At 29.2% G+C, this 26,680-nt stretch overlaps 1 protein-coding gene and 1 long non-coding RNA gene across 2 annotated transcripts in view; one reads left to right on the forward strand and one right to left on the reverse strand.

The window, feature by feature from the left end:
• LOC106683313 (hypoxia-inducible factor 1-alpha) overlaps positions 1-19,493 on the forward strand; it is a 24,107-nt gene extending 4,614 nt beyond the window's left edge. Inside the window, exons 3-12 of the mRNA XM_014424687.2 lie at positions 97-242; positions 322-495; positions 577-749; positions 2,673-2,779; positions 3,716-3,863; positions 6,262-6,491; positions 7,701-7,900; positions 8,239-8,486; positions 10,535-10,683; positions 15,355-19,493. Of these exons, the coding sequence (XP_014280173.1) occupies positions 97-242; positions 322-495; positions 577-749; positions 2,673-2,779; positions 3,716-3,863; positions 6,262-6,491; positions 7,701-7,900; positions 8,239-8,486; positions 10,535-10,683; positions 15,355-15,554 (1,775 nt within the window). The 3' untranslated portion in view covers positions 15,555-19,493. The remainder of the gene's footprint in view (positions 1-96; positions 243-321; positions 496-576; positions 750-2,672; positions 2,780-3,715; positions 3,864-6,261; positions 6,492-7,700; positions 7,901-8,238; positions 8,487-10,534; positions 10,684-15,354) is intronic.
• Positions 19,494-21,599: 2,106 nt separating this feature from the next.
• LOC106683318 (uncharacterized) lies at positions 21,600-24,649 on the reverse strand. The gene is made up of 2 exons (XR_001343534.3): positions 24,397-24,649; positions 21,600-21,804 (listed from the first exon to the last, which is right to left on the reverse strand). It is a non-coding gene; the product is annotated as an uncharacterized lncRNA (long non-coding RNA).
• Between the last annotated feature and the right edge of the window lie 2,031 nt (positions 24,650-26,680).

Here is a 26,680-nt window from a genome sequence, read left to right on the forward strand (position 1 = left end):
TATTTTTTTAAATTTTTGATTTTTGTTTTATCTTAATTAATATTTGCAATTCTCTAAAACTTAAAACATTTTTAACTTATTATTTTTTACTTTCAGTCCCATCAAATGAAAAAAACTCATCTCCTGATATTTATGACAGTTTATATCTGAAAGCTCTGGGTGGTGTCATTATTGTACTCTCAATGGATGGTGAGATAATATATGTGTCAAACAATGTACCTTCATTTCTTGGTGTTTCACAGGTAAATCCTTAAGTTTTATTTGATGATTATATTCAGGTTTATGATTAATTGCTCTGCATATTAATCCTTTTTCTCGTAGGTTGACCTTCTTGGACATAGTATTTATGATGTTAGTCATCCTTGTGATCACTCTGAAATCAGAGATCTTTTGGCAGGGAAAGCCACCTCACAACACTTATCTCTTTTTGTGCGTATCAAATGTACTCTTACTAACAAAGGAAGAAATCTGAACTTAAAATCTGCTTCTTATAAGGTTAAATCCCGTAACTTTAAATCTTTAATATATGTATGCATATGGGTGTACAATAACATATAAATTTATTTTTAATTTAAGGTCCTTCATATCACTGGAAATTTTATTGATTCAACTGAGGGTAAAGACAAATTTAGGTTTGTGACGATAGCCCATCCTATTCCTCATCCAGTGGATATAGAAGTACCATTAGGAACTTACACTTTTCTTAGTAAACATTCATTAGATATGAAATTTACATATGCTGATGAAAGGTAATTTATTAAGAATTATTATTACTAATGTAGTTGTGTTTCCTAGTATTCATATTGATGTAATCTTACCTTTATTCATCTAACCAAACCAGATATGAATAGAACCTCTACCTGCTAAAATAGAAAATTGTTATTACATTTTTTTGTTTTCAAGTTCTTTTTTAATATGTTATATTACATTATGTTTACCATATTCACTTATAAATAGTATACATTTTCTCTGGTTATAAGGAAGAGGTTGTTACCTATAATCCAGAGATTGTTAAGTATATAACATTCCTTATAGAACCAAGAGGTTTAGAAGGTTACTTAAAAACCACTTCTGTATTTTGAATAACCATCTACTCCACTTTTTCATACATTTTAAAGCTATAGATTTAGTCCAAGATAAGCAATGTTCTTTTGATTTATAAGATGAAAATGAATTGATTTATTGAATATAAAAAAGATTTTGTAAGTTTTTTATTGTTTAGATAAATATTAAAAGTTTTAATTGATAATTTTTATTATCCGAAATTATATTTGTCCTAGAAACAACAGGTAAGAAAATAACTGCTGCATATAATACATCTACTGAAAATATTTTAAATTATTGTTCAAGTATTAGGAGGTTGAGCCTTAAATAACTTCTCTTTTTTTTTTTTTCATTATGTATTTTGTTTAACTGAATAATGACATTGTATTGATTTATTATACAATAAATCTGTTATATATGACTTTCCTTCTTCTAGGCTTATGGCCCCAAACCAGTGGTCCACAAACCATTGGAGAGCCGTGAGAGCCTCGGAAGGTTCTAGCAACACTAATTGTTAAAATTATCTTTCCTGATGTTTATGTGTCAGGATGAAGGATTTTAACAGGGCAAATACCCTATAAAAGTGACTCAAAATGTATTTCTAAGCATCAAATATTTTCTAGGAGGGGCGTTCCTTTTGCCTCAAGTCGGGAATTGGGTTTGGCCACACATGTTTCATTTTCTGGCTTCTGTGGTCTGGGAACAATTGTACTAGGCAGTTTTCAATTATCTATAAATGTGCTTATTTAGAAGTGGGGAAAGTTTCAACAGCCTGACTAACTTCTCCTTCAGAACTCAATGTTTTTCATTAAAAAAGTTTTGTAAGGAGTAAAAAATGTCGTTGGGGCAAGATCTGGAGGGAGGTAGTAAGAAGAAAGACTAAGGTAAAACAGACTATCCATTATGTGAAAGAATGACACATTTCCAACCAGCAAATATAGGGCGCTTATATATTTTTACATTTTACTCTTCAAAGAAAGCTACTCTTTGTATGTGCAGTAACAATTAAAGTTGTCATTAAAAACTGTAAGATAAGTTACATCTTGAGGATCCTACCATAAATCCATCTGTTATGGATGATAGTGTTATTAGCATATCCTGTTACAATTATTTCTATTTAAAAAAAAATTAATATTAGGTATTTTTGTTATCCACAGAGCTACTTAAAAATCTTTTTGTTTTTTCTCACTTTATCCTGTATTCCTTAAGAATGAACTACCATGGGGAGTTTCGTGCCTCAGGAACTGTCAAATAGGCAGATCTTAACTTTTAGGAACTTTAATATACTTTAAAAAATGTGTGCATAATGTTTTTTGTTTGTTAGGTAGTTTCCATGATATTAAGCATGAAATGAGAAATAAAGAATTTATAATATTTTTTTTTAAATGATAATAAATGTATTAAAATATTTAATGCTTTATTTATAATAAATTAATAATTTATTATCATTAAATATTTTTTCAATTCGGATAACAATAGTGCTGCTTTGCTTTAATTGTGGCTCATCTGACAAAAAAAAATTTTTATTTTCTATATTTTTGTTTTTATCCATATTTGCCATTATTAAAGCAAAGCAGTGATATGATATTTTATATAGATTGTGATTAAAGTTTGTTTTGTTGTTTTAGGATGTCTGAAATTCTTGGCTATAACCCTGAAAGTTTAATTGGAAAATCTTTGTACAATTTCCATCATGCTCAGGATAATAAGGACATTGAAAGAGCATTTAAATCATGTAAGGGCATGTTAAAGTTTAGTTGAAGTACTTACTTACCATTTTTATTTCTTTCATAGTAACCCAATTAAAAGAATGCAAGTGTATGCGCATTCGTGGGCATGTGTTTCTGTTTATATGTGCATGTGTGTTTATACATACAGTGCTGTGAAAAATTCTTTGAACAAAATCATATTTGTTCTTTAAATTGGAAGAAGAAAAATCGACATTATTGTGAAATGATTAACAGGTCTGTTCCAACAACCACATCTGACTGTGTGGAGCATGCACAGGTACAGGTTTTGGGATGGAAAAACATGTTCTACGCATGCTCCGAAATATCAGAACAGACCTATTGTATTAAATTTAAAATATTATTGTGGTAAAAAAGATATTAAATAACTACATAAAATAAAAATAAAAAATTAGTACCTAGTATGTAATTTATCTTTAACTCTAGAAATTAAACCAGTTATGTAATAATGAAAATAATTTTCCTACAAAGGACATTTTTTGATCTCAGTATTTCTTCAAAATTCAACTATCTTCATTAAGTCAGGTATATCATTGGAAATCTGATAAAATGAAGCCTTTTTAAAAAAAAAAATCCCCAAGGTCATATCTCAAAATTCATGTGAGATTCTCAAATTATGTATTTCTTTGGCTACTATGATCACCTAACGAAGCAGTATTTCTCTACAAATTGGTTGCCTCAGACCTCCTTGGACAACAAGTGTCTACTATCAAAAACCAATTTATAGAATAGGCTACTGGATAAGCATTTTTGATTGAAAAGCTGATTAATAACTGCCAGTACGTAAATGTTAACATCAAAAAGGCTATTAATATTAATATAGTCCCTTACTAGATTAATGTTAGTAGGTAATAATTTAATGTGTGTTTTTGTGATTGTATTTATATCACAATCTACTATGATTTGTTTTATTTTATGTTTAGTGTTTGCAAAAGGCCAATCAGAAACAGGGCATTACAGATTTCTTGCTCAAGGAGGTGGATTTGTTTGGGTCTGTACTCAGGCTACAGTGATTTATTGTGAGAAAGGAAATAAACCTCAAAGTGTTGTTTGTGTCAATTATGTTGTGAGGTAAAGTTTTTTACATTTTTCTTATTATTAAATTATGTTAATGAAACATGTCACTTCTTTTATTTTTATACATTGATATCAAATATCTAATTTTTACTACAAAGGAATATATATATATAAAACCAATTATTTTAAAGTAATTATTATCAATACATTTCTGTTTTCCTTACTTTTTTTACTTATATATTTTTGGTTATCGAATTTATATTAAAAATTTTTTTTGGGGGGGTGAGTCTTACATCTTAGTCTTTTTACTTATTTAGATACAAATAACTTATCAATGTTCCCAATGAAAGATCATCATATAAATCTATAATTAAACATACAATCAGGCAAGTAATATTACATAAATCTAAAAGTAAAACAAATGGTTTGTTTTAGGTTATTTCAAAGATTTTATGATAAAATTCCATATTTTCAACTATTCCCAGAAACACTAGATTTATAGCATAATTGCACCTACCTATCTATTTTGATTATTAAACAAATTAATTATATAAACTCTGAAGGATTCCATGTGTTAATTATGATTCATTGTGTGTCTATTAATGATTGAATGAAAATAAAAATAAAAATTGGCATTGATTGCTGACCAAGCTATTAATAAACATCCTTCTTATATTTTGTTAGTTGGCTGTGTATACATGATAAGTTTGATCTTTTATTATCTTGATTAGATTTACAATCTTTCTTATTCAAGTTTTACATGGATAAGGTGGTATGTATTTCCTTTGGCAGTACTTCTATTTTTTCTTACTATCCACTGAATAATAATTACCATGTATATTTCAATAAGTATTATAAATTTTAGAATATAGGTTTTAATAAATTTTTAGATATTGGAGAAACTCATTTACAACTTGTATTATACTTTTAGTTATAGTTAGTGAAAGATTTAATTAAAATTTTGTGTTTAAAACCTTCCTTTTTAATATTGAGGAATGATGGGAAGAAAAAAAACTAAGTAAAATTTTAACAAACTCACACCTTGCTTTTGTTGTACATAATTCAAATTTTGTACACAAGTATTCAATGATTGTTCAGTTATATATTATAGTGTAAACGTTTTAATGGTTATACATAATTTTGTTTACCGAAAAATAAAGCTTTAAGATGATCCTCCTAAGCTTGTTATGGTACATATATTGTTTTGACTGATTTAATCAAAGTTTTCTCATTATAATCATAAGTACAGTTTATAAATCTGATATTCATATTTTAAGTGATTATCTCTTACATTTTAAGAACATGAACAAAATTATTTGTTTCATGCTTATAGTAATGTTTATTTGTTGAGTATTCTAGTGAAGACTGTCTTTCATTTTGATGGATAATTTCGTTTTTTCTCTGTAAAATAAATTGAATTTTTTCCTTTCTGTTGACAATTTTTCCCATTTTATTTTTTTTGAGAGATATTAGGTATGCAATCTTATTTTCATATTGTCTTCTTGTTAAATTATGCAATTATTCCCCTAAATTTCACTTATTAAATCATTCCGCATTTAATATAAATACAGAGGACTATCATTACATGCTTTTGAGCTTTTCAACCTATTTTCTTGTGTGTAGTATATACATTTTTTCTTACTGAAAGTTCCTCAAGAAAAGATTAAATGGCCTAAATTCACCATTATTCTCAGAGATAGCAAATTATCATAGCTATATTGTTTTGTTAGAAAAGAATCATTTATCTGTTTAGTCTCAGGCTTATTCCAACAATAGTATGGAGTTATAAGATGTTGATTATTTCTTATACCGCATATGATTTTTTTTTTCCTATTTCCCAAATGAGGTGGATTATATTATATCAACCATTGGTAGTTAAATATTCATCTATTGCATTTTTAATGATAGTAATGTCATTAACCATTAATGGAATTAAGATGATGGTTTTGGGTGTGATCAAACATGAAATCGCAATAATATTAAATACTGGTTTAATTTGTTTTAACGGTTCTAACTGATTTTAGGTCTCCATCAGGATTGATTCATCCCAGTTAAACTGCTATTGCTAACTGGTATGAATCAGGCCTGATTGTGCCCTACGACTTAAGTCCTTTCTTATTCGGTTAATATTATTGAAGCAGTATTATTGGGCATGTTATGTGTGTATATATATGTGTTTATTAGTTATATTTAAAATAGCTTATTTTTTTTTTCAATGGTTTTTCATTTATGATGGCTTACGTTAAATGGTTTACAAATTTATGATTTGATGTTTATAAAAGATGCCTATCAATTTAAAATACCAAACAATAAACTAAATATACATAATAATTAATGTTGTGCGATATTATTGTTTTATTTTATTTTGAAACCAATGTTTAGGTTTTATTCTGATACTCGTTATTCTATTGTGCTACAAAAGAAATATTTATTTTTTTTTTTTAATTTTCAGTGAAAAACTAAATGAAGTTGAAATATACTCAACTGATCAGTTAGAATGGGTTAACGCTAAGAAACAGAAGTCCATTGAACTATCAGTGAATAGTGATGAAATTCTAATACCCATTAAACCTAAAATACCACCAAGACCTCAACCTGCTACTTCTAAGATATTTGCTAAACGAACTGCTGACATGAACAAAGGATTCCTCATATTTTCTGATGATGATTCTGGTTTTACAAGTAATTTAATTCTTTTTTTTTTTTTGTAACAACTTTATTTGCAATGCTAAAAAAATCTCATAGCAATTATTTATAAAAAATTTATCTGATTTTACTTGTATAATTCTTCGGCCAATAAAAACAATAGCTATCCTATGCATAATAAAACATTTATAGGCAAACAACTTAAAAAAGACCAACCCATCTAGTGAGCAGGCACTAGTATTAGGGGATAAGGTATGACCCCCTTCACAACTTTATATGTCCAAAATGTTAAGAAAAAAACATTTTGAACTTAATATCAATAATAAATTTCTGCAATTTTTGTTACTGTGATTGACATTTAAACATGATCTCTCACCTCAATCTTGTGACAGTTATATTGTGATGTAGACAGATATTCTTTCAATTTTATGTTGTTGTTTTTTTTAAACTATTTCTTGTGACAGTTAAGTTTTTTATTGTTTGTATTGCAATTTAAAAATATATATACTTATATATATTTATTTATTTATTTTTAAATTTGGAATTTAATGTCCCTATGTTCTCCTACTTGTTAAGAGAATAGACAGGTGTTACCAACCTATTCTGGCCTGAGTGAGAAAGTCTAGATTTATTCTGAGTTTCTGTCATGAAATAACCTTTAACAAGTTAGCTCACCTAAGCCGGAATCAAACTGGCACTGCTTCTGATACAAAAGAATAAGTTTGTGACCTAGATATTTTTCAAGTTTTATTTTCTTTTTTGAAAAATAGTTTCTGGTGACAGATTTGTTTTAATGTAAATATAAAATTTATTACTACAGCCAAAATATTAAAACAATAATTCAAGATAGTGGTTGTTTTCCATGACAGCTATCAATGGGTAAAAATATCTCCTTCATGAGAATAACCTCCCCACCCTAGTATAACCCTTAACTTGTTTGCCTATATTTGTCCTCCTTTTTTTTAATTATATTTATACACTTTAAAATTGATACTTGTTTTTAGTAGGTTTAAAATGTAAAGATGCTATTACTCAGCATCTTATGTAGCTTATAGATTTAACATCTTTTTGAAAAATGAACTTTCTACAATCACTTTTTTCTTTTCCTCTAAAAACTGAAGGAAATACTTCTATAATTTTACAAGAAATACTATAACATTTTGTGTTAGTGTTAGCCAGTAGAAGTTATTTCTTCTAAATTATTTATGAATTCATATGTCTAAATTATATTCTTTAATATTTTAGTGATGAAGGATGAACCAGAAGATTTAACCCATCTAGCACCTACAGCAGGTGATGCCTGCGTCCCTTTGAAAAGTTTGATGGTGACTAACCTCCTTCCAGAAAGTTATTGTCCTCTTATTGATGCTGACAAAGAAACACCTTTGTTTTCATCATATAGAGATGATTGCTCTACTGGCTCTTTATCTCCTTCACTTGCCCAGGTATGAATTAATTTTTTAGATTCAACTTATTGGATATCTATCATACAACACTGAATACAGAACTTTTACTAAGACAGAATTCACATGACATAAATTTTAGATGCCATCACAGATGTTATATCATTGTTGATAGTATTAGGAAAGGTTGTTTAGTACTAAAAGGGCAAATCTATCTTAATATTGATAATAATAGTTTTACAAAGTTTGTTGTTACTTAATAAAATATATTGTTTATTATAAACTTTTATCTTCATTCTTTTATATTTCAATTTAATTTAATTTTAATTTTAATATATGTGAAAAATATATATCTAATACAAATGTTTTAATATTTATAGAGTCCAGGAGGATGTAGTTTGCCATCACTTTCTAGCCTGGGTGATGAATCTGCTCATTTTGAAGAAACGTCCATGAAATCACTCCTTGGAATTGATTTGGTTGAACCTGAAACTGATGATATTTCAGCTCGTGCTCCATATATTCCCATGTCGGAAATCGAGGATCTTCCTTTGTTGATGTCCTCTGACTTGATGTGGAATGTGAATTACCCTGTTTTATGCGGGAGCAATAATTCAAGTGGAAGGTGGTTAGTATAGTTTTTTGTATAAAATAGACTACAATTTTTAAAATCTACTCAAATATACTATTTTGTCTATATGGGGAAATGAACATAATTTAATTATTCAGTGTTTTTCTGTAGTAATCAGTTAAAAAACAAAATATATTTACGTATGTATATATAATAGAAAGTATTATGTATACTTTATAAGTAAAGTATATATCTAAAAAAAATTCTCATTAATTGCTGCTTTCATTTTTTGGACTATTAGTCTTTTATTATGTTTGTTCAATATGTAATTTCTAATATATATAAGAATAAGTAAGCCTTGTCTCTTCATTATTATCCTGACCGATTGTTAAATGTTGGTTTCTGCCTCTGTCAAATATATTTATTTTTTAAACTAGATCTACGATAATGAGGAAATTTAACTAAAGGAATCAAATTTTCTATTGTCTTTAAGTTATATTTTATATTCAATACATCAATACTTTGTAAGGAAGTACTGTTTCTTGAACTACGGTTGTAAAAGTACGTGATTTGTTATAGATCACACTCAACTGCCAGATTTTTCCTCAATTAAGGGTACACACTTTAAGAGGCTGGGTGGGCTCCAGGGGAGCTCCCTAAGCCACAGGGTTGAATCACAGCTACAGTAACAGAATAAATAATTAATATGCCACAGCTGAATTGGAATGCGGGTCCTGGAAATTAGTAGCACAGCTCCTTGCTACTTTTTTGTTTCAATTTTTAGATTTTTCCATTACTCCACATAGGGTACAGGGGAAGATAAATTTTACATTCTTTCATTTGGATGTAAAATGAACTGATTAAAATTTTTTTCAGGTATCAACCCACAGCTAAATCCCATTTTTATTGAGCTAAAAGGCGACAATCCAGTTACAGTGATCTTTTAGTTAATGATTACCAATTTGTAATGTAATATTATTAATATGCTTACATTTTCTTGATCATAATTGATGTCTCCTTTTTACAGGTGTTGTTTAATTAAGCAATTAATAGGTCTAGTTGTTTTGCTTTATTTCCTTTCAGGATTGTGTGAATTATTCCATTAGAAATCATCAGCTGGATTTTGGACATATTTTAGTATAAGCAGCAAGGGTTTTAAATACTCAACAAAAACTCTTGATCCAGTAGTAGTCAATCTTACCAGAGTCTTTCAATTGTTCATTATCTTTACTGCAAAAGCAATATCTCATTAAAAAGTAAAGATGTTCATCACAGGTATACATACGCCTTCTATTTAGCTACTCTCATCAAATGGTCGATCACTATAATTTAATTCTTTGGGTTTTCATATATCCCTGCTCTATAGGTATTTACATTTTTCTTTTGTTAATTTTATTATTGTGGAGGAGTACCTTTTTATGACTATGATGTTTTATAGTGCACCTCATTTGATATCTTGTTTTTCCTTTTTTGAGACATTTTATGCCAGATATAGAATTAAACCTGCAAAATATTCCATTGACTGTTTCCAACATACCACTTTTCACATTAATTTATCTTCTTTGTAGAATTCTATAAACTTGGTTGAGTTTAGAGGGTTTCATGAGGGATTAAGCCATTGCCAGGAAACTACTGTCTATAAAGCATTTATTTCTATCAATTTATCAAATTTTTTGGCTGTATTTATTTATACTGTTATTATTTTAAGATTATTTTTTATTTTTTCAATTTAAATAACAAACTTAATTTTTGAAGTGGTAGTAACTAACATTTAAACATCAGTTATCAAGTGAATAATTTTAAATGATTAAATTCATAATAATGAACTGACTATTAATAACTACAAATGATATAGAAAACTGAATAAAAGATATTAAGAGATGTTAAATATCTTATAAGCATTTAGCTAGCAGTTTTTATCATAAGAATGGGCTATTAGAAACTGAATTTTGATTATGAATAGTAATTTTATTTCATAAGCTTTTGTTAATGAAATATTGATATATTTTATGATAAATTAGATTTAGGTTATGAATAATTGACAGGTTAGTTATACTTGAAAGTTTTTATTTTTTGTATAACTTCTCACTTACTTTTTTTTATAGCACACCCATTAGAATGGAAATGAACAATCAAAAAAACCAACCGAATAGTTCTAACTTAGTTCATCTTTTACAAATGGATAAAGAAAATTCTACTCTCAAATACCCAGATGACCAGGGTGGAGGGCATCATAGAATATTTTCGTCTTCTGGTAATGATCCATTTTCATTTATAATAAGTGTTATGCCATTATTTTTTATTTTTATCTGAGGAGTAAGGTGGCCAAGTGTGCTAAGATACCTACTAATATTCAGATACAAGACAGGTCATAAATTAAAGCAATAGTGTAGTCAGTACTTGGATAGTTGACCACTTCAAGGGCTGTCTTTAGCTCAGGGAGTTGAAGTGTAGGTCTTAGCAACCTGGGAACTACAGTAGTGCCGGTTTATGATTGGAGATAATAATCTCCCCTTTTTTCTTATGGTTCCATCAAATCAAAGCGTAACTAATATCATTGATGTAAAGGCTGTCCAGTTAAAGTTGCTTCACCTTTTTCTCTACTATAAGCATAAAACTCAATATGAGGGTTGTAGATTCTCTTACTACAAAAATAATGGTGATTATAAGGGAGCAAATGGTGTGACATCTTTAAAGGGTTTCAATTACCATCATCTCCCTTAACTCATTCTATTCCCACAACCAATTTAAATCTTGAGTCCACTCACAGTAAATAAGATCCTTTTTTTTACTATGTCATTTCTGATTCACAGGATGGTTATTATACAGGTTACCAACCTATTCGTTCCAGACTGGAAAGATCAAATTTTATTTCCATGAGGCCGCCACAACATGAAGGTCAACTTGCCCAGGCCAGCACTGCTGTAGGCATGAGGTACTAAGTGACATTCTATCACACTTGGCTACCACAACCTCAACGAACATCCTGTCTATCTGACTTTTATGGCCCTTACTACAAAACTAAAATATTTTAAATATATATGTCTATTTAGTTGACCATAAAAATTTAAATATTAGAAGATAGTCAGGGTTGCGATCAAAAAAAGAACAAATAGTTCATAACTATCTTAATGTGCAATGTTTTGCCCCACTTTGGAGGGCTTCATCAGGGCTAAAAAGATTTTTAAAAAACAACAGGATATTACAACAATAAGGTAATTTAAGCTAGGATAAGTATTATGTAAAAATAAAGTGATAAAAAATTACATATAAATAAAAGGAAGGAAGACATAAAATAGTATCAATATAAAATAAACTTGAATAAACAATGATAAGAATAAAAAATAAGTAACAATGGCAAGAGTAAAAATTTTAAAATATATAGTTAAAAAAGTACAGGAGATGTACATAAAACAAAAACAATACGGGAGAAAGAAAAAAAGAAGAAGAAAGTAGAGATTTATTTAGACGTTTATTTACGTCTTGAAAGAATAAATATAAATAAAAATAATAATAATGGTATTAAATGATTAAAGAACAAATCAGGACCGCCTACCTGTTCAAAGCGAAAGGTTGAACAGAAGGCGACAATGAATCATATTTCTGTATCTTATATATACATATATATTATATGTATAATTTTCTAATTTAGAAATAACTAAGTAAAATTAAAGTAAATTCGATAATTATTATTATTATCATATTTCTGTATCTTTCTCTTATTATTTTTCATTTTTCGTCATATCTTTATGACTACTTCCTTTATACGCAACATATTTGAAATAGAAATATAGCCATTAAATGGCTGGCCACCTCTTCCCCACTCCTCCACGCTTCTGCTTCATTGTCGCCTTCTGTTCAACCTTTCGCTTTAAACAGGTAGGTGGTCCTGATTTGTTCTTTGCTCATTTATTTCATTTCATATCATTATTATTATTTTTATTTATATTTATTCTTTCAAGATGTTTATTTAATCTCTACTTTCTTCTTCTTTTTCCCATATGGTTTTTGTTTTATGTACATCTCCTGTACTTTTTTAACTGTATATTTTACGTATTTTTTAAAATTTTTACTCTTGCCATTGTTACTTATTTTTTATTCTTATCATTGTTTATTCAAGTTTATTTTATATTGATACTATTTTATGTCTTCCTTCCTTTTATTTATATGTTATTTCTTATCACTTTATTTTTACATATTTATCCTAGTTTAAATTACCTTATTGTAGTAATATTCTCAGTTTTTTATTATTTTTTTGTATCTTTTTAGCCCTGCAAAGTGGGGCGAAACGTCAGACATTAAAATAGTTATTATCCTCATTTGAATCCCTCCATTTTAACCCCTTAAATTTCAAACAGATGCTGACTAATTGGAGTATTTTAATTTTTCTGTTTAAATTTTAATTTAAGGAAGGAATACATTCTATATATATTTTATGGATCTTTAGGATCAGTCAATAAGACAACTATATTGAGGAGACATTTCTCAACTTTATTGTTTGCATAGTCATGCTCTACAATAAAAAAACACTTTTGTAGAACAAATAATTTCTTCAACTGGTTATTTAAAAAAATACGATGTATAGAGTACAAGTTTGTTAGTGTTTTTTGTTATAGAGGTACTACTATATTTGTGTTGACATACCCTTCTTTTGAAACTGCGGAAAATCCCATTTAGGAACTTCAAAATGTATTCAAAAGAAGAGTTTATCAATACAAATAGAGTTGTTCCTCTACAAAAACAAAAACTTCACCAAACCACTCTCACCACATATTTCAAACAAACAGGACATAGATTTAAATTAATACATTAAAATACACAACTTAATACATAATAAAATATAATTTAATAATACATAATAAAATAATTTAATATATAATAAAATACATAACATAATACTTAAAATCATACATTAGCAAAAAAACAACTTTAAGAGAAGTCTAAAAGAAATGATCACTATTAAAAAATATGAAAATCAGGTTGTCAACAAAAAGTCAGATGTACAAAATTTAAATTCATGTTACTCCTACCTCATGAACACATAAGACATAATTAGGAACACTAAATATTGGGTTGTAAAATAAGTTTGTAACATTTTTTAATATTTCAATTTAATCCTCTCTGTGTTTATAAAATCATGTTTACTTGGTCAATAATGTTTATATATTCTAAAATAGGATTAGTTAAGATGCTTTTCTGCATCAGTTTCAACCGAGATTCCTTATCTTTAAGTGGTATTTTGCTTGCTCAAAATGGAAGAAAAAAAAATTCATTTTTGTCATTTAATGATTTTTTAATTCCAAAAAGGATAATCTGCTGCACAGATGGTTAACAAAATTTGCAGTTTGTATGGCGATAATGCCTTAGGAGAAAGTACCATCCATAAGTAGTTTGCTCGGTTCAGAACCAGAAATTTTGAATTGGGAGATGCAAAGCTGTTGATGGGATATGTTTCTCGAAGTGATATATGGGTTCCTCACTATTTGTTGGAAAATAATTTATTGTACCGCATATCCATTAGCAATTCCTTCCTGAAACGCTATGTTAATGATCCATTTTTAAAGAAGTTGATAACTGGGGATGAAAAGTGGGTCCTGTACAATAATATTGTGAGGAAAAAGTCCTGGGGAAAACGAAATGAACCGCCACTAACGACTCCAAAAGCAGGATTACATCCAATAAAGATTATGTTGTGCATTTGGTGGTATTGGAAAGGTGTCCTTTATTTTGAGCTTCTGCCCAACCAGACCATTAATATCTGCAATATACTCTGCCCAGTTGGAACAATTAAAGGCAGCGGTTGAGCAAGTGTCCAGCATTGGCTAATCGCAAAGGCATACTTTTCCATCACGTTAATGCCTGTCCTCACATTTCTTTGCAGACTCGGCCAGCAGGAATTATTGGAATTTGGTTGGGATGTGATCCCTCATCCACCCTATTTACCACACCTTGCTCCAACAGATTTTCACTTATTTCAGGCCCTTCAAAACTCTCCTAACGGAAAACACTTTAATTCGCTTGAGGACTGCAAAGCGCATATAGAGGAGTTCATTACACTAAAGTCTGAGAAGTTCTGAGAGGACGGAATTAAAAAATTACCTGAAAGATGGCAACATGTAATAGATCAAAATGGGTCATATTTAATTGTTTAAAAATATTTACAAGAATCTGTAGTTTTTATTGAAATCACCAGTAAAAACGCTACCAACTTATTTAACAACCCGATATAAATTAACTAAATATAAAATTAAAATAATGGACTGACTTCCTGTTAGAAAGAACAGTTGGGTTTTGAAAAAACTGAAACAAACCCAGTTACCTTCCTTCATTTAACCCCTATTCAGTTCTAGCACAAATCGTGAGTTAGTTCTATCACAGCAATGTAGTTTCACAGTTTACTTGACAAATATAAGTGATGTTTTAATTGTAATAGTTATTAATATTAAATTATACTCTATACATTGTAGTATTTTGATAATTGGTAGAAGAAATTCTTCGTTCTAAATAATTGTTGTTTCATTGTAGGGCATGACTATGCTAACAATGAAGTTGAAAAATGTTACCTCAATATAGTGTTCTTACTGATCCTCAAGATCAACAAAAATAGATATTCTCAAGAAAAAAGTTATATATATATATATATATATATATATAGTTATTAATTTGTATTAAATTTATTTAGTCTATTAGTGAGATACAATGATTTCTTTTTTTTTTTTTTTTTTTTTTTGTTACGTCCATTTTGTTCTTCAGGTATTTAGCCAGAGAATGAAGTTTTTTTTTTAAACTATTAAATATAAGTTAATCATACATGGTAGTTTTAGAGGTTTTAGTGAGCCATAAAAAAAAAAAATCTGCATTTTGTTTTTCTCTCCTGATTTTACATTATCATAATTATCATTATGCATTCATTTTTGTATTTTAGTTGACTCGGAGAGTAGGAAACGTGTATCTTCCTTAGAAGATGAAAGTGCAAAAAAGAGAAAACAAGTTATTCTCGGTCCTGACCAAGGAGGTGGATCAGTCCTGATGAACTTGCTTGTATCTGGTCATGATTTAAGTTCTGGTTATATATGCATTGACCCTCGCCAATCCTCCTTAAATGTCTTAAAAAAAGAATCATAACTTATTTTCTTTTCCTATATATTTGTTCTTTCCTCCCCACTTCCTTTTAAAATAGCCTGTAATTTTTAACTTACTTTCAGAGTTTTAAATTATATTTAAATTCTATACCACGTTATTACAATTAAAATTTTATCTTCTCTAAATGATTATTTTTTCAAAAGTTTTAGGCGTACCGAGGAGCTATTGGTGAAGGTTAAAAAATTGTATGGATTTACTATTCTCTTTTGTATATAATTAATTACATTATTATGTATTTTTGCACATAAATGGCACCTAATTATTAACTGACCTGTATATAAATATATATATATGTACAGGTTGTCCTACTATCTATGTTCATTCTCCTTTCCCCTCAACCTCTAAAATTTTTGAAATTTTGATTTGACTTTCACTGGATCATAGCAGTGGCAGAAAATCAACAATACCATCAAAAATTAGACTACAATTTTGATGGTATTTTTGATTTTTTAACTTCATCTAGTTCTCTGGTGCACCTAACTCTAGAATTTCCAGTAAGACGAGGTATTTCTTTTTATGGATTATGATAAGAAATGAAATTTTTCGACATATTTATACTTTTTGATATGACTCATCCTGAAGGAGTTTATTACCAAATACCGCAATTTTTTTACCTTTTTGATGATTTTTTTTTTTTTTTTTTGCAAACTGGTGAAAATCAAACTTCTTAAAGAAAAAAATTCATTTCAAAATTAAATTTATTCTTCATTCTGTCATCATATTAAAGGCATTTATTTATTGAGTTGTCATCATCTTGAAAGACATTTTAGTCTCCTCGGTTGGTTGAGGAAACCTATATTATGATGATGGAAACTCATATTATCTTTAAGTCGGAGAAAATTAAATTCTAAAACAATTTTGTTCTTTAGGTTTTCAATGAATTTCCTCATCTTTTACACACAAATTGTTAGTTGTTCGCAATTTATGCCTTCAGGATGTATTGGAGCAAAAAGTTCCTGATATAAATTTATCTTAAAATTTCATTTGCTATCAGAATATGAAAAAAAAAGTACCCCATCCCATTTAAAATTCTTGAGTTAGGTGCGCTTCGTAAGGTTAAAGAATTAATAATACCTTCAAAAGATAGATAACATGCCACTGTTTTGATTCCGAGAAAATCAAATCAAAATTCTAAAAATCATAGGTGGGGGGGAGGGTGAACATGTATAGTGGGACACCCTGTAAATCAGTAGTTAAGCAACTGATTATTGTAATATATTAATAATACTTGTACATGTGTAAATTAGGTACATGAAATAAAGTTGCTATGAGTCAAATTGTATATAAGCACTCACTGATATATTATAACAGTATGGAAATGTGAAATGGTTCTATATGATTTAAATTATCCATACCTAGTTAAAACTAGTTCATAACTGTTGAATATACAGGGTATTCTAGTATACATATTCACCTCCCTAACCTTTATAATTTTTGTAGGGTCATTGCCTTAGTGGCATTTGGTCTTTTGAGGGTATTAATTTTCTGACCTCTAGTGCACCTAACTGGAATTTTCAATGGCATACAAGATTATTTTTTTTTTATGAATTCTGATAGCATGTAAAATTTTAAGTTTTAAATTTTACTCTCTAATTTTTGACAATTTCAGTCAGGAAATATGACAAACCTATAGAACAAAATATTTTCAAAAATCAATTTCCCATTGGAATCCGTCATCATAATTTAAGTTTCCACAACCAGTGAAGAAGACTAATCCCTATTAAGAAGATAATGCTTCAACAAATGAATACATCAGTTATGATGATGATTTCTTTTAGGATTTTATTTTATTTAGATTGATTCGCTTTTCTCTGCACCAGTTGCATGTAAATCATCAAAATCGGACAACATTTTTATAATTTTATGGGAATTAATGCCTTAAGGACGAGTAAGGTAAAAAAAATCTCCTACATAGATTCTTCTTAAAATCATATGCTCTCGATATAAATTCTCTTATACAGAATCTGTACATAAAATTATCCCATCCAATTGAAAATTCTAGTGTTGGAAGACCTGGAGAAGGTTAAAAAATCAGCAATACCCTCAAAAAATAGATCTTAAGCCACTGTGATATATGACCTATCATAAATTAAATCGAAATTGTATCTATTAGGGAGGATGGACATGTACACTGGGACACCCTGTATGTATCTCATGTTTAACGAAGATACAGTAGAAAATAATCTTTATAATAAAAAATTGAAATATATCTCTGAAAAATTAAAACCAGATAATTCTATTTTAAGAACAACATGTGATTGATAAAATTACTGTCCTAAAAAAAGGAAAATTTAAACAATCACTTATAAATAATGATTTGTTCCCATTAAATGAAGAAGAAAAAAGAAATTAATAAATCTACTCTTCTTCTTTTATTCCATTTATATCCCATTGTATTGTATTACATTATTATTTCAAATTAGGAAGAATTACCCACTGTTAATTTCTTCAAGTATCAAAACTTACTGATTATGCTTAAGAAACAGAAATATAATTGGGGAAACATGGGATTCACAATTGCGTAAATTATTGATTAAGGAAAGCCTGTTGGAAAAAACAGAATTTTTATAACCTTTTTATTTTCTAAAAAGATACATGTATTTATTCACTTCTTTTCTGGATTCTACATAAAGATTCCTACATCGGATAATTTAAGAAGGCTATTTATTTAAATATAAGACTGTTAATGGATATTAAATTTTCTGGAGTAAGAGGAGATTATAACATTATTTTAACTATATTTATTGAATAGCAGCTAATAATACACAATTAAGAACATTTTAATAAACATGTTTTAATGATTAAAGAATTTTTAGTGAGTGCTTATTAACATCTTTGTAAATTGTAAGTATAAGTTGTAAAATGTGAATACATATAACATTTCTAATAAACATATTAAATTAGAATGCCTTTATATTTTTTATAAGTAAATCTATAGAAATAATTTTTTTTATATATGTATTTATATTTTAGATATTCCACAAGAAATCTTTCATTCAGCTTTTCACATAATGTTTTTTTTAATTTGTGTAATATTCGCTGAGGTAATCTCAAATAAATTCTATTGGTATTATAGTAATTAGAAAGTAACAATTTATTGGATTCTCTTTTTATTTTGACTTATAAACTCAATAATGTCTTTTATTTTAGCTGACATTTGGAATCGCTAACCATCTTGCAAAGAATAGAACAATTAATTCTTGAAAAATCCCCTTCAAATTTAAATTATGCCTCACAGCTGCTGAAGTTATGAAAAGGAAAGCCGAAACACTGGAATTTGTATTAGCTGCATTACTTTTTTTGGCACAATTTTGGATTTCTTAATGGTGGGATAGATTAAGAAAGGTTCAGTGACTGAATAGGAATTTTAAGATTTTCTTTTGTATAGTTTCACTGAATCTTTTCTGTTCAGTTTTATTTAATTGATGACTCAAGTTTTTTTCCTTACATCTAATGATCTGTTCAGTTCTATGTTAAACCTTTGTTTCAATTGATTTAGATCTAGTAGAAATAAATGTTAATGACCCAGTTATAAGTGTAAATTGAAAATGTAATGTTGAGAGAAAATATTTAATATTATATTTTTGTTATTCTTATTTGTATAATTTTTTTAATGAATTAAAAACAAACTTAATGATAAATTTTGTTGGTTATATTGTTTGTATACGATGACAAATCACTGCCAAGTATTATATAAGATATATTTAATTTTTTAATATTTTTTTAATTATTAATGTTGTTATAGTGCACTATTCTTTTTATTTAGGTGTTAAACTTTTGTATTGTTATATGCATTATTTTAATTGTTTAATTGTATTACTGTATATTGATTTTTTTGCATAGACAGCAGTCCATTAGCCTGGGGAAAACAAGGCTGTATTTTGTATGATGATTTTGAGTAAAATAAAATATTTGATAGAAGTTTTTTATTGACAGCACATTCTATATATCTGGCCAGATATGGTAAATATTTCAAGGGCTGTTTTAATTAAATGATTTATTATTTGTATGTATTCTTTTTTTAAATTTTTTTGTAGCCCTGGGGGTAAGCGACAGTAAAGCAGGGAATGGATAATCGAAGTTCCCCTGTTTCATTCAAAATGGGAGATTTAAGCATCCTTCTGTAAATCCTGGGAACACTAGGACACATTGCCTAAATGCCTCTCATAGTTCTGATTAATACATGAATAATTGGCAAAGTCAATAAAATTGATATATTAATAATATAAGAACAATAAAATCTTTCAATGAAGTTAGTTAAATGGCTTATTATTTTCTGTTTTAATTTACATTTTTTGGAAACCTAATTGAAACATTCCATTCTTAAAACTTTATACAGTAATTTGTCGGTTAGTCTATAACAGACATGTGTTATAAGTTTCATCAATATCGTCCAGGATGTTTAAAATGCCAGAATGGATAAATTTTAATTAATGTATAAAAATCGTTAAACCCCTTATTATTCATACATAAGTGGAATGGGAAATATCTTAAACTTACCTATTTGTGTCTAATATTTTATTTAAAGTTTTGATTATTAAAAAATTGCCTCTTACATTTGTTATCTCTTTTATCAGCCATTTCATTTATTTTCCAACAAATGAATTTCAGAGTTATATATTTCACTTTAATTATTTCCTTATCATAAATTTGAATTTTGGAAAAAAAAATTGTCAATTTTTTCTTAAGATGGAACATAGAAGATGTAAAAAACAAATACATATTTATAATTAATTTTGTGCCATGATAAGTAACTAATAAATAACTCTCTCCTCATATTATACTACTGGAATCAGCTTATAATGTATTAAGTGGTATTTTCAAAACATTGAATTTGTGATTAGTTATAAACCAAAAGTGTATCAAATCATAGTTGAGAACTACCCCACCAACATTTTGCTGAATCAGGCATTACCAGGACTATACTATTAAATTTATAAGGTATTTTTGAATATAAATTTTAAGAAATAATTTCTCATTGCTGCATTTTGTGTGATTAGTAGTATCTGATGAAGGGAAGACCACTAGAAATATCAAATCTTAGATCAATTGGTCAAACTACAGTGAAGAATTAGAGAGGTTAGATTCAATTAGCTAAGGGTAGTTACATTGTAACAACTGTTTAAGTTTATGAAAAAAAAAAAAGTATAAACTTGGTACTTTCACATCTTAGAAATAACACATAAACCAATCAGATCAATATGTTTCAACTTGCGTATAATTTATTAATTATGCTTATGGGAAGGATCCATCTCTTCAATTCCAACGAAACAGGTTCAACATATTCTTTGTCAAATAAATGTAGGGCCTGATTTCCATCATATCATTTGGCATCTTGTATTTGAAAAATTAAAAATATAGTAAGAAAGAGATGGTTAGGAATGCGCTAAAAAGGAACAAAAAATAGCTACAACTAGTTATTTGCCAACGTTTCACCCCACTCTGCATGGCTAAAACAGATACTAAACAGTTGTTTAGTTAAAAATATGTTGACAATGTAAGATAATATGATACAATAAAGTAAACTAAGGTGGGGTTAAAAGTTATGTAAATACAAGAGAAAAATGGACAGGAGATGTAATAACACATAAAAATAGAAAAGTAGATATAAGAGAAATAAAAAACAAAAATTGTACACATGAAGAGATGGAAAACCAATGAAATAAGATAAAGTAAATGAAGACCATGAAAGCATAAATTCCTGTTCCTTTTTGACAGTACCCCCAACCATCTCCTTCATATACAGTTATGTTCATTCATTTATATATATAAAAAACATAATGTGTTGGAAGATTATCACTAAGGAATTACTTTTATTGAGCTACGCTTCATATAAAGGTATGAGTGAAAAAAAAATAGCTGTGCTTAGCGTAAACTAAACAAATAACAATGCCTATAAATTAGTAAAAAAGAAATGCAATCTATAATCAAAATATGAAATTCACATCAACTGGATATTCAGATTTATATAATTTAACCATTGACATTATAAAAATGGTTCAAACTTTAGAAAAATAAATAATGAAATGGAAAGAAATTAACAGGTTTATTAGAAAAATTTATTTATACATAGTATGAGTAAATAATAATAATATAGCTAGGCCTTTCTAAAGTATAGAATAGAATGGAATCAACTTAAAATCAGCTTGTAGAAGGCATGAACTCGAAACCTCTACAATATCTTGCCAGTTTAACTCCAATACATAGAAATGTAACACTCTTAATCAGATTCCTGAAAAAAAAAAATGTAAATAAATAAATATATACAAGCATATTAGGGAAAATTTACATTAATTATAAAGCATTCATTATTTATTTTATATCTGTGAGTAGTTATTATTAATTCGGCTCCACAACTCGATGTCGAGTCCTGGCCTCCACCATTTATTACGATCTTGTGTGGCCGCATCATCACTCACTCCATCGAATGCGTGGTCTTCTTCTGCGTCTTGGTTTGTTCGATGTCTCCATATCTGGTCAAAGAATCTTCCTCTCCAAGACCATTAAGTTGTGCTCACCAGCCTTGGAGATAGGTTCACGTTTCCGAGCCATACAGAAGAATTGGCCGAATAATTGTTCTATACATATAAATCTTGGTGTCCTTAGACAAGGCACGGCTCCCAAAATAGGGACTGAGGCTATAATAACAGCGGTTGGCACATAGGGCTCTTCGTTTAATTTCGGAATCCACAACATTGTCTTGGCTTATGAGCAATCCAAGATACACAAACTTGGGGCCTTTTCCAAAAGTATATTCTCCAATCCTGATTTCTTCACCAGGCCTGGGAATTTCCTCTGTGACCATGTATTTGGTCTTTTCTGCATTCACTTCAAGCCCCATTTTTTCTTGCTGCTTCAGCCAATTTCATAAATCCATCACAAACAGCTTGGAAAGAGCATCTAGCAATGACAATGTCATCAGCATAAGCAAGAAGCTGAATTGTTCTGCTGAATATTCTTCCGCCCAATTCTAATTAACTTCTCAGGGATGTTGAATTCTCTCATTGCCTTGTACAACTGTCTCCTATGAATGCTGTCATATGCTGCTTTGAAGTCAACAAATATGTGGTGCGTTTTAATCCCATAATTTGCGTTATTTCTCAAGCATGAAGTGTAAGCAGAATATTTGGTCAGTTGTGGATCGTCCTTTACGAAAACCACACTGGTACAGACCTAAGCTCTTCTTTGCAAAAGGGAGTAGGCACTGAAAGAGGATGTTGGACACCAATTTATATGCACAAGAGAGTAAAGAGATACCTCTACAATTGTCACAGACCATCCGATTACCCTTTTTATGGATTGGACAGATTATGGACTTATTCCAAGCTTCTGGCATTCATCTGTCCATATCTGAATGACAATGTTCTGGAGTATTTTCACCAGCTTGCTTCCTTCAGATTTAAGTAGTTCTGCGAGAAATTTGTCAGCGCCCAGTGCCTTATTTTTAAGCCTGGCTAGTGAATCCAAAATATCTTCATCAGGTGGTTCTATACATTGATCACCAGGGTTATCTTCATGGAGATTCTCCTCCTCCTCATCATCCTCCAGAAGATGTTTGTTGAGAAGTTGGGAGAAATGTCTCTTCCACTCTGGGAGTATATCCACCATGTTTCTTCAAAGCAGTCAATAGGAATAGATAACCTTTTGAAACCAAATCCACCTACTGCCTGAATGAAGACGAGTAGTTATGTAATTATAAATTAAACATCATATCAAGCTGCTGAGGAACATAGGTTATTGAGAAACTATACATATCCGGTAATATATAAAATAAGAGAAAAGGAATCGAACACATATAATTTTATTTCTTTATATAATTAGGTAATTCATTCATTCTAGGAATTCTCAGTAGGTGACTTCTATGATAAGAAGATTTTCCCCTTAATTTATCAGAAACTCTTTTCAATTATATAATTGGGGTGTACTGACAGCACTAACACATATCAAGTCAGAGTGTACCCAGCATGTAAATTGTGACAATGGCACCTCTATCAAAGTACAGAAAGTTACTTTAGTTAAAAGGAAAATTTGATGCAATAAACAAAATAGGGAGATTGTTTAGTAATTTAGTGGATAAATTTGCAATTGGTAAAACCCACGATTTTGAAATAATTAAAAACAAAAATTATATTATGGAATTTGTTTTTGCATCAAATTATTTGTTATACAAAAAAAAAATAGTAATCAGATGTAATGTTTAATGCCCTCATAGAAATTCACCTAAATAAGAACATTAACTATAAAAAGAAGAACAGTGTTTCTTACAGTGGCCTCCTACAATGCTCAAGGACGCCCGTAATCTACACACTATCAAAAATTGTTTAGACAATAATAAACTTTTCAGGTTACTCTCTTGAAGTGAAAAAATTTTGTTATGCACTAGTAAAACATACTCATAAAGGAAGCTCTAAGGATTAGTAGAAAAAGTGTAATAAAATTAAAATGAACTATTAATGACTCACAAAAGTAAAAGCAGATTTTAAAAAATAAATATTTAACTAAGTAAAATGATACTGCACAATAAAACAGCAAAATGGTTATAAAATAGTGTAAGCAGTGATCAGAAAACCAGCAATCCAAGACATAGTTAATCTCTATGTCTTGAATTACTAGTTTTTTACTTCAGCATCATTAAATAAATTAATTTCCTCTGCAAATATTAATGCTACTTAATGTGGTACAGGACTATGCTGAAACAGAAGATGCTAGGCTAATAGAACAGGGGTTAACTAAACAGTAAAATAATAAACATAGGGAAAAATATGTTTTAATAATGTTTATAATTAAAATATGGACTAATGGCATAGCTAGAAACAGTACTTACCATCTAAATGGGTCATAATATAAAGATTGTATAAAACTCGTAGGTTTTATATTGCTTCTAATCTCTTCCGTATCCATGTTTTTAATTGTTTCAGCAGCACCTAAACCCAATAATCGCTACAATAAAATCGTGCCGATAACAAAGTTTGGAATATAACCTTCCACCAATAAAGAACACAAAACCTTCCGTCAGGGATTGGAACAGTAAGAGATAATATTTTCCAAATATTTAAGGCTAACTCTCAGTAGACTTATAGCAGAGCTACGTCATAAACGATCTATCAAATATAGGTTTAGTGTTATTGTGATATAATTGTGATAGCATAAGAAAAACTTATTGTTAAAACAATATATTGAACTCTTAAAGTGAGAAAAAAAGTACAAGTATAATAAATAAATAAAACAAGTATGAGTGTAAAAAATAAAACTCTTAGACAACAATAAAAAATATATATATATTACATAGAAATGATAATAGAAAACTAGCTGTGCGTTTGTTCTCATGTGGTTCCTAACATTTCATGTAAAACGACCGATGTGTTTATAAAGCTTTTTTGTTTATTATAAGAGATGTTGATACACCTCTTCTGGGAGTCGGATGGATTACCCAAGTTATCTCTGGGAATCTGCTCTGCACCTTCTCTTTGCTAAAGAACAGCTCCAATAGTAATAATGGAAGCATCACAGAGGATATAAAGGTACCCATAAGTATCCATGAGCTAATGCTATGGATACTTCCTCATATCTATATGGAATTATTAAAAGACCAATTCAGCTCGTAGAGTCCAATATTGTCGCTTCGTTCTTCTTCATACCTCTAACCAGTTAGTGGAGGATCTTCTTATGTTCCACAAGCAACGGAAATGAAAGTTAACCATGCCAAGAAATTCTCAGAGTTGACCGAAACCTGGGCTGGTTTTACCACTTAGAAAGTAAAATTCCAAGATAAACGTCGAATTCGAGGAACTCGCTCTTACAAAAAGGTACATTTGTGATGATTGATCAATTAATCCATCCTCTGCAAGCCGCCTGAAGACTTTTTCTAAGTTAATGTGCTGCATCTTTTCGAGCGACGACACTACAAAGATATCGTAAAGGTAAACAAATACATACGAATGGTAAGGATAAAAGGCTGTCGGTAGTTAAAATATTAGGGCTGCGTTTCGAAGACCAAAACACATGACCGAAAATTTGAACCGACCAAAGATTCTTATTAAGACAGTCTTGAGGCGCAACAGGACCCTAATTGTAAGTCCAATTAAAATCAATTTTACCAAAAACCTTACTTTGATGTTAGTAAAAAGCATTGAATATTCAGTAAACTGTAGAGTTATGGCTGAGTTTGGACAGCCAGACGGCGGCAGTTACCACAAATACGCTGTTAGCGGGCTCTCTATGGAATAACTACAGAGAATATTACCAGTTGAAGCAACATGGAGTTTAGAAATATAGTGCGTTTTTTGTCACTTTATTACATCTATTTATTAATAAACCTATTTAAAAATGGTGTCAGAAGTGTTCCAGTGTTAAATTAATATTAATGACCAGTAAGAAATTATCGCGAGTATGTCTATGTATTCAAATTTACCAATTCTGGGTTGTTTGGCAGCGGGCCCTGGACTGGTTGAGATTTGAAAAATGCTTAAGCAAATGTGGCATAAATATCAAATAGTAACTGATCTGGAAGAAAAATAAAAGAGACAGGGATCGGCTGTTTTCAAGACAGTTATTGGGAAAGAGGGACTCTGGATAATCAAGCAATTTCAGATGGGAGACAAAGATGATATAGCGCTAGAAGCGTTAAAGACATTTTTACAAACCAAAATGTGTGCGAAAGGAATAAGTTTTTTCTACTCATCAAACTCATTGCTGTATTCAGAATTTATTTGAATATTAATCATGAGAAATAGTTGACCGTAGATGACTTATACGAGGAGAAGATGGTTGAGGGGTACGGTCAAAATATAACACAAATAAGTTGAAATAACTTATTTAATCGTGCCAAAGTTTCGACCTGAGTTTCAGGTCTTCATCAGGGCTAAGAACAGAACAAAATAACAACCAATGAATACAGAAAATATAAACAGAATGACATAAAGTAAATAATTGTACAGAATGGAATTAATAAAATTAAAGTGATGAAAGAAGTGGAAAATAAAATTTATACATAGGCAATTGAAAAAGTAGGTAAAATAACATAATTAAGGAAATAAAATAAAAATTTGAAGCTATATAATGCAAAGAAATATGAATATTTTACTTGGAGAAGTTTGTCGGGGGTGCGG

This window comes from Halyomorpha halys, unplaced genomic scaffold (assembly GCF_000696795.3).
Source record: "Halyomorpha halys isolate HHAL.00 unplaced genomic scaffold, Hhal_1.1 Scaffold477.1, whole genome shotgun sequence".
Taxonomy (NCBI): Eukaryota; Metazoa; Arthropoda; class Insecta; order Hemiptera; family Pentatomidae; genus Halyomorpha; species Halyomorpha halys.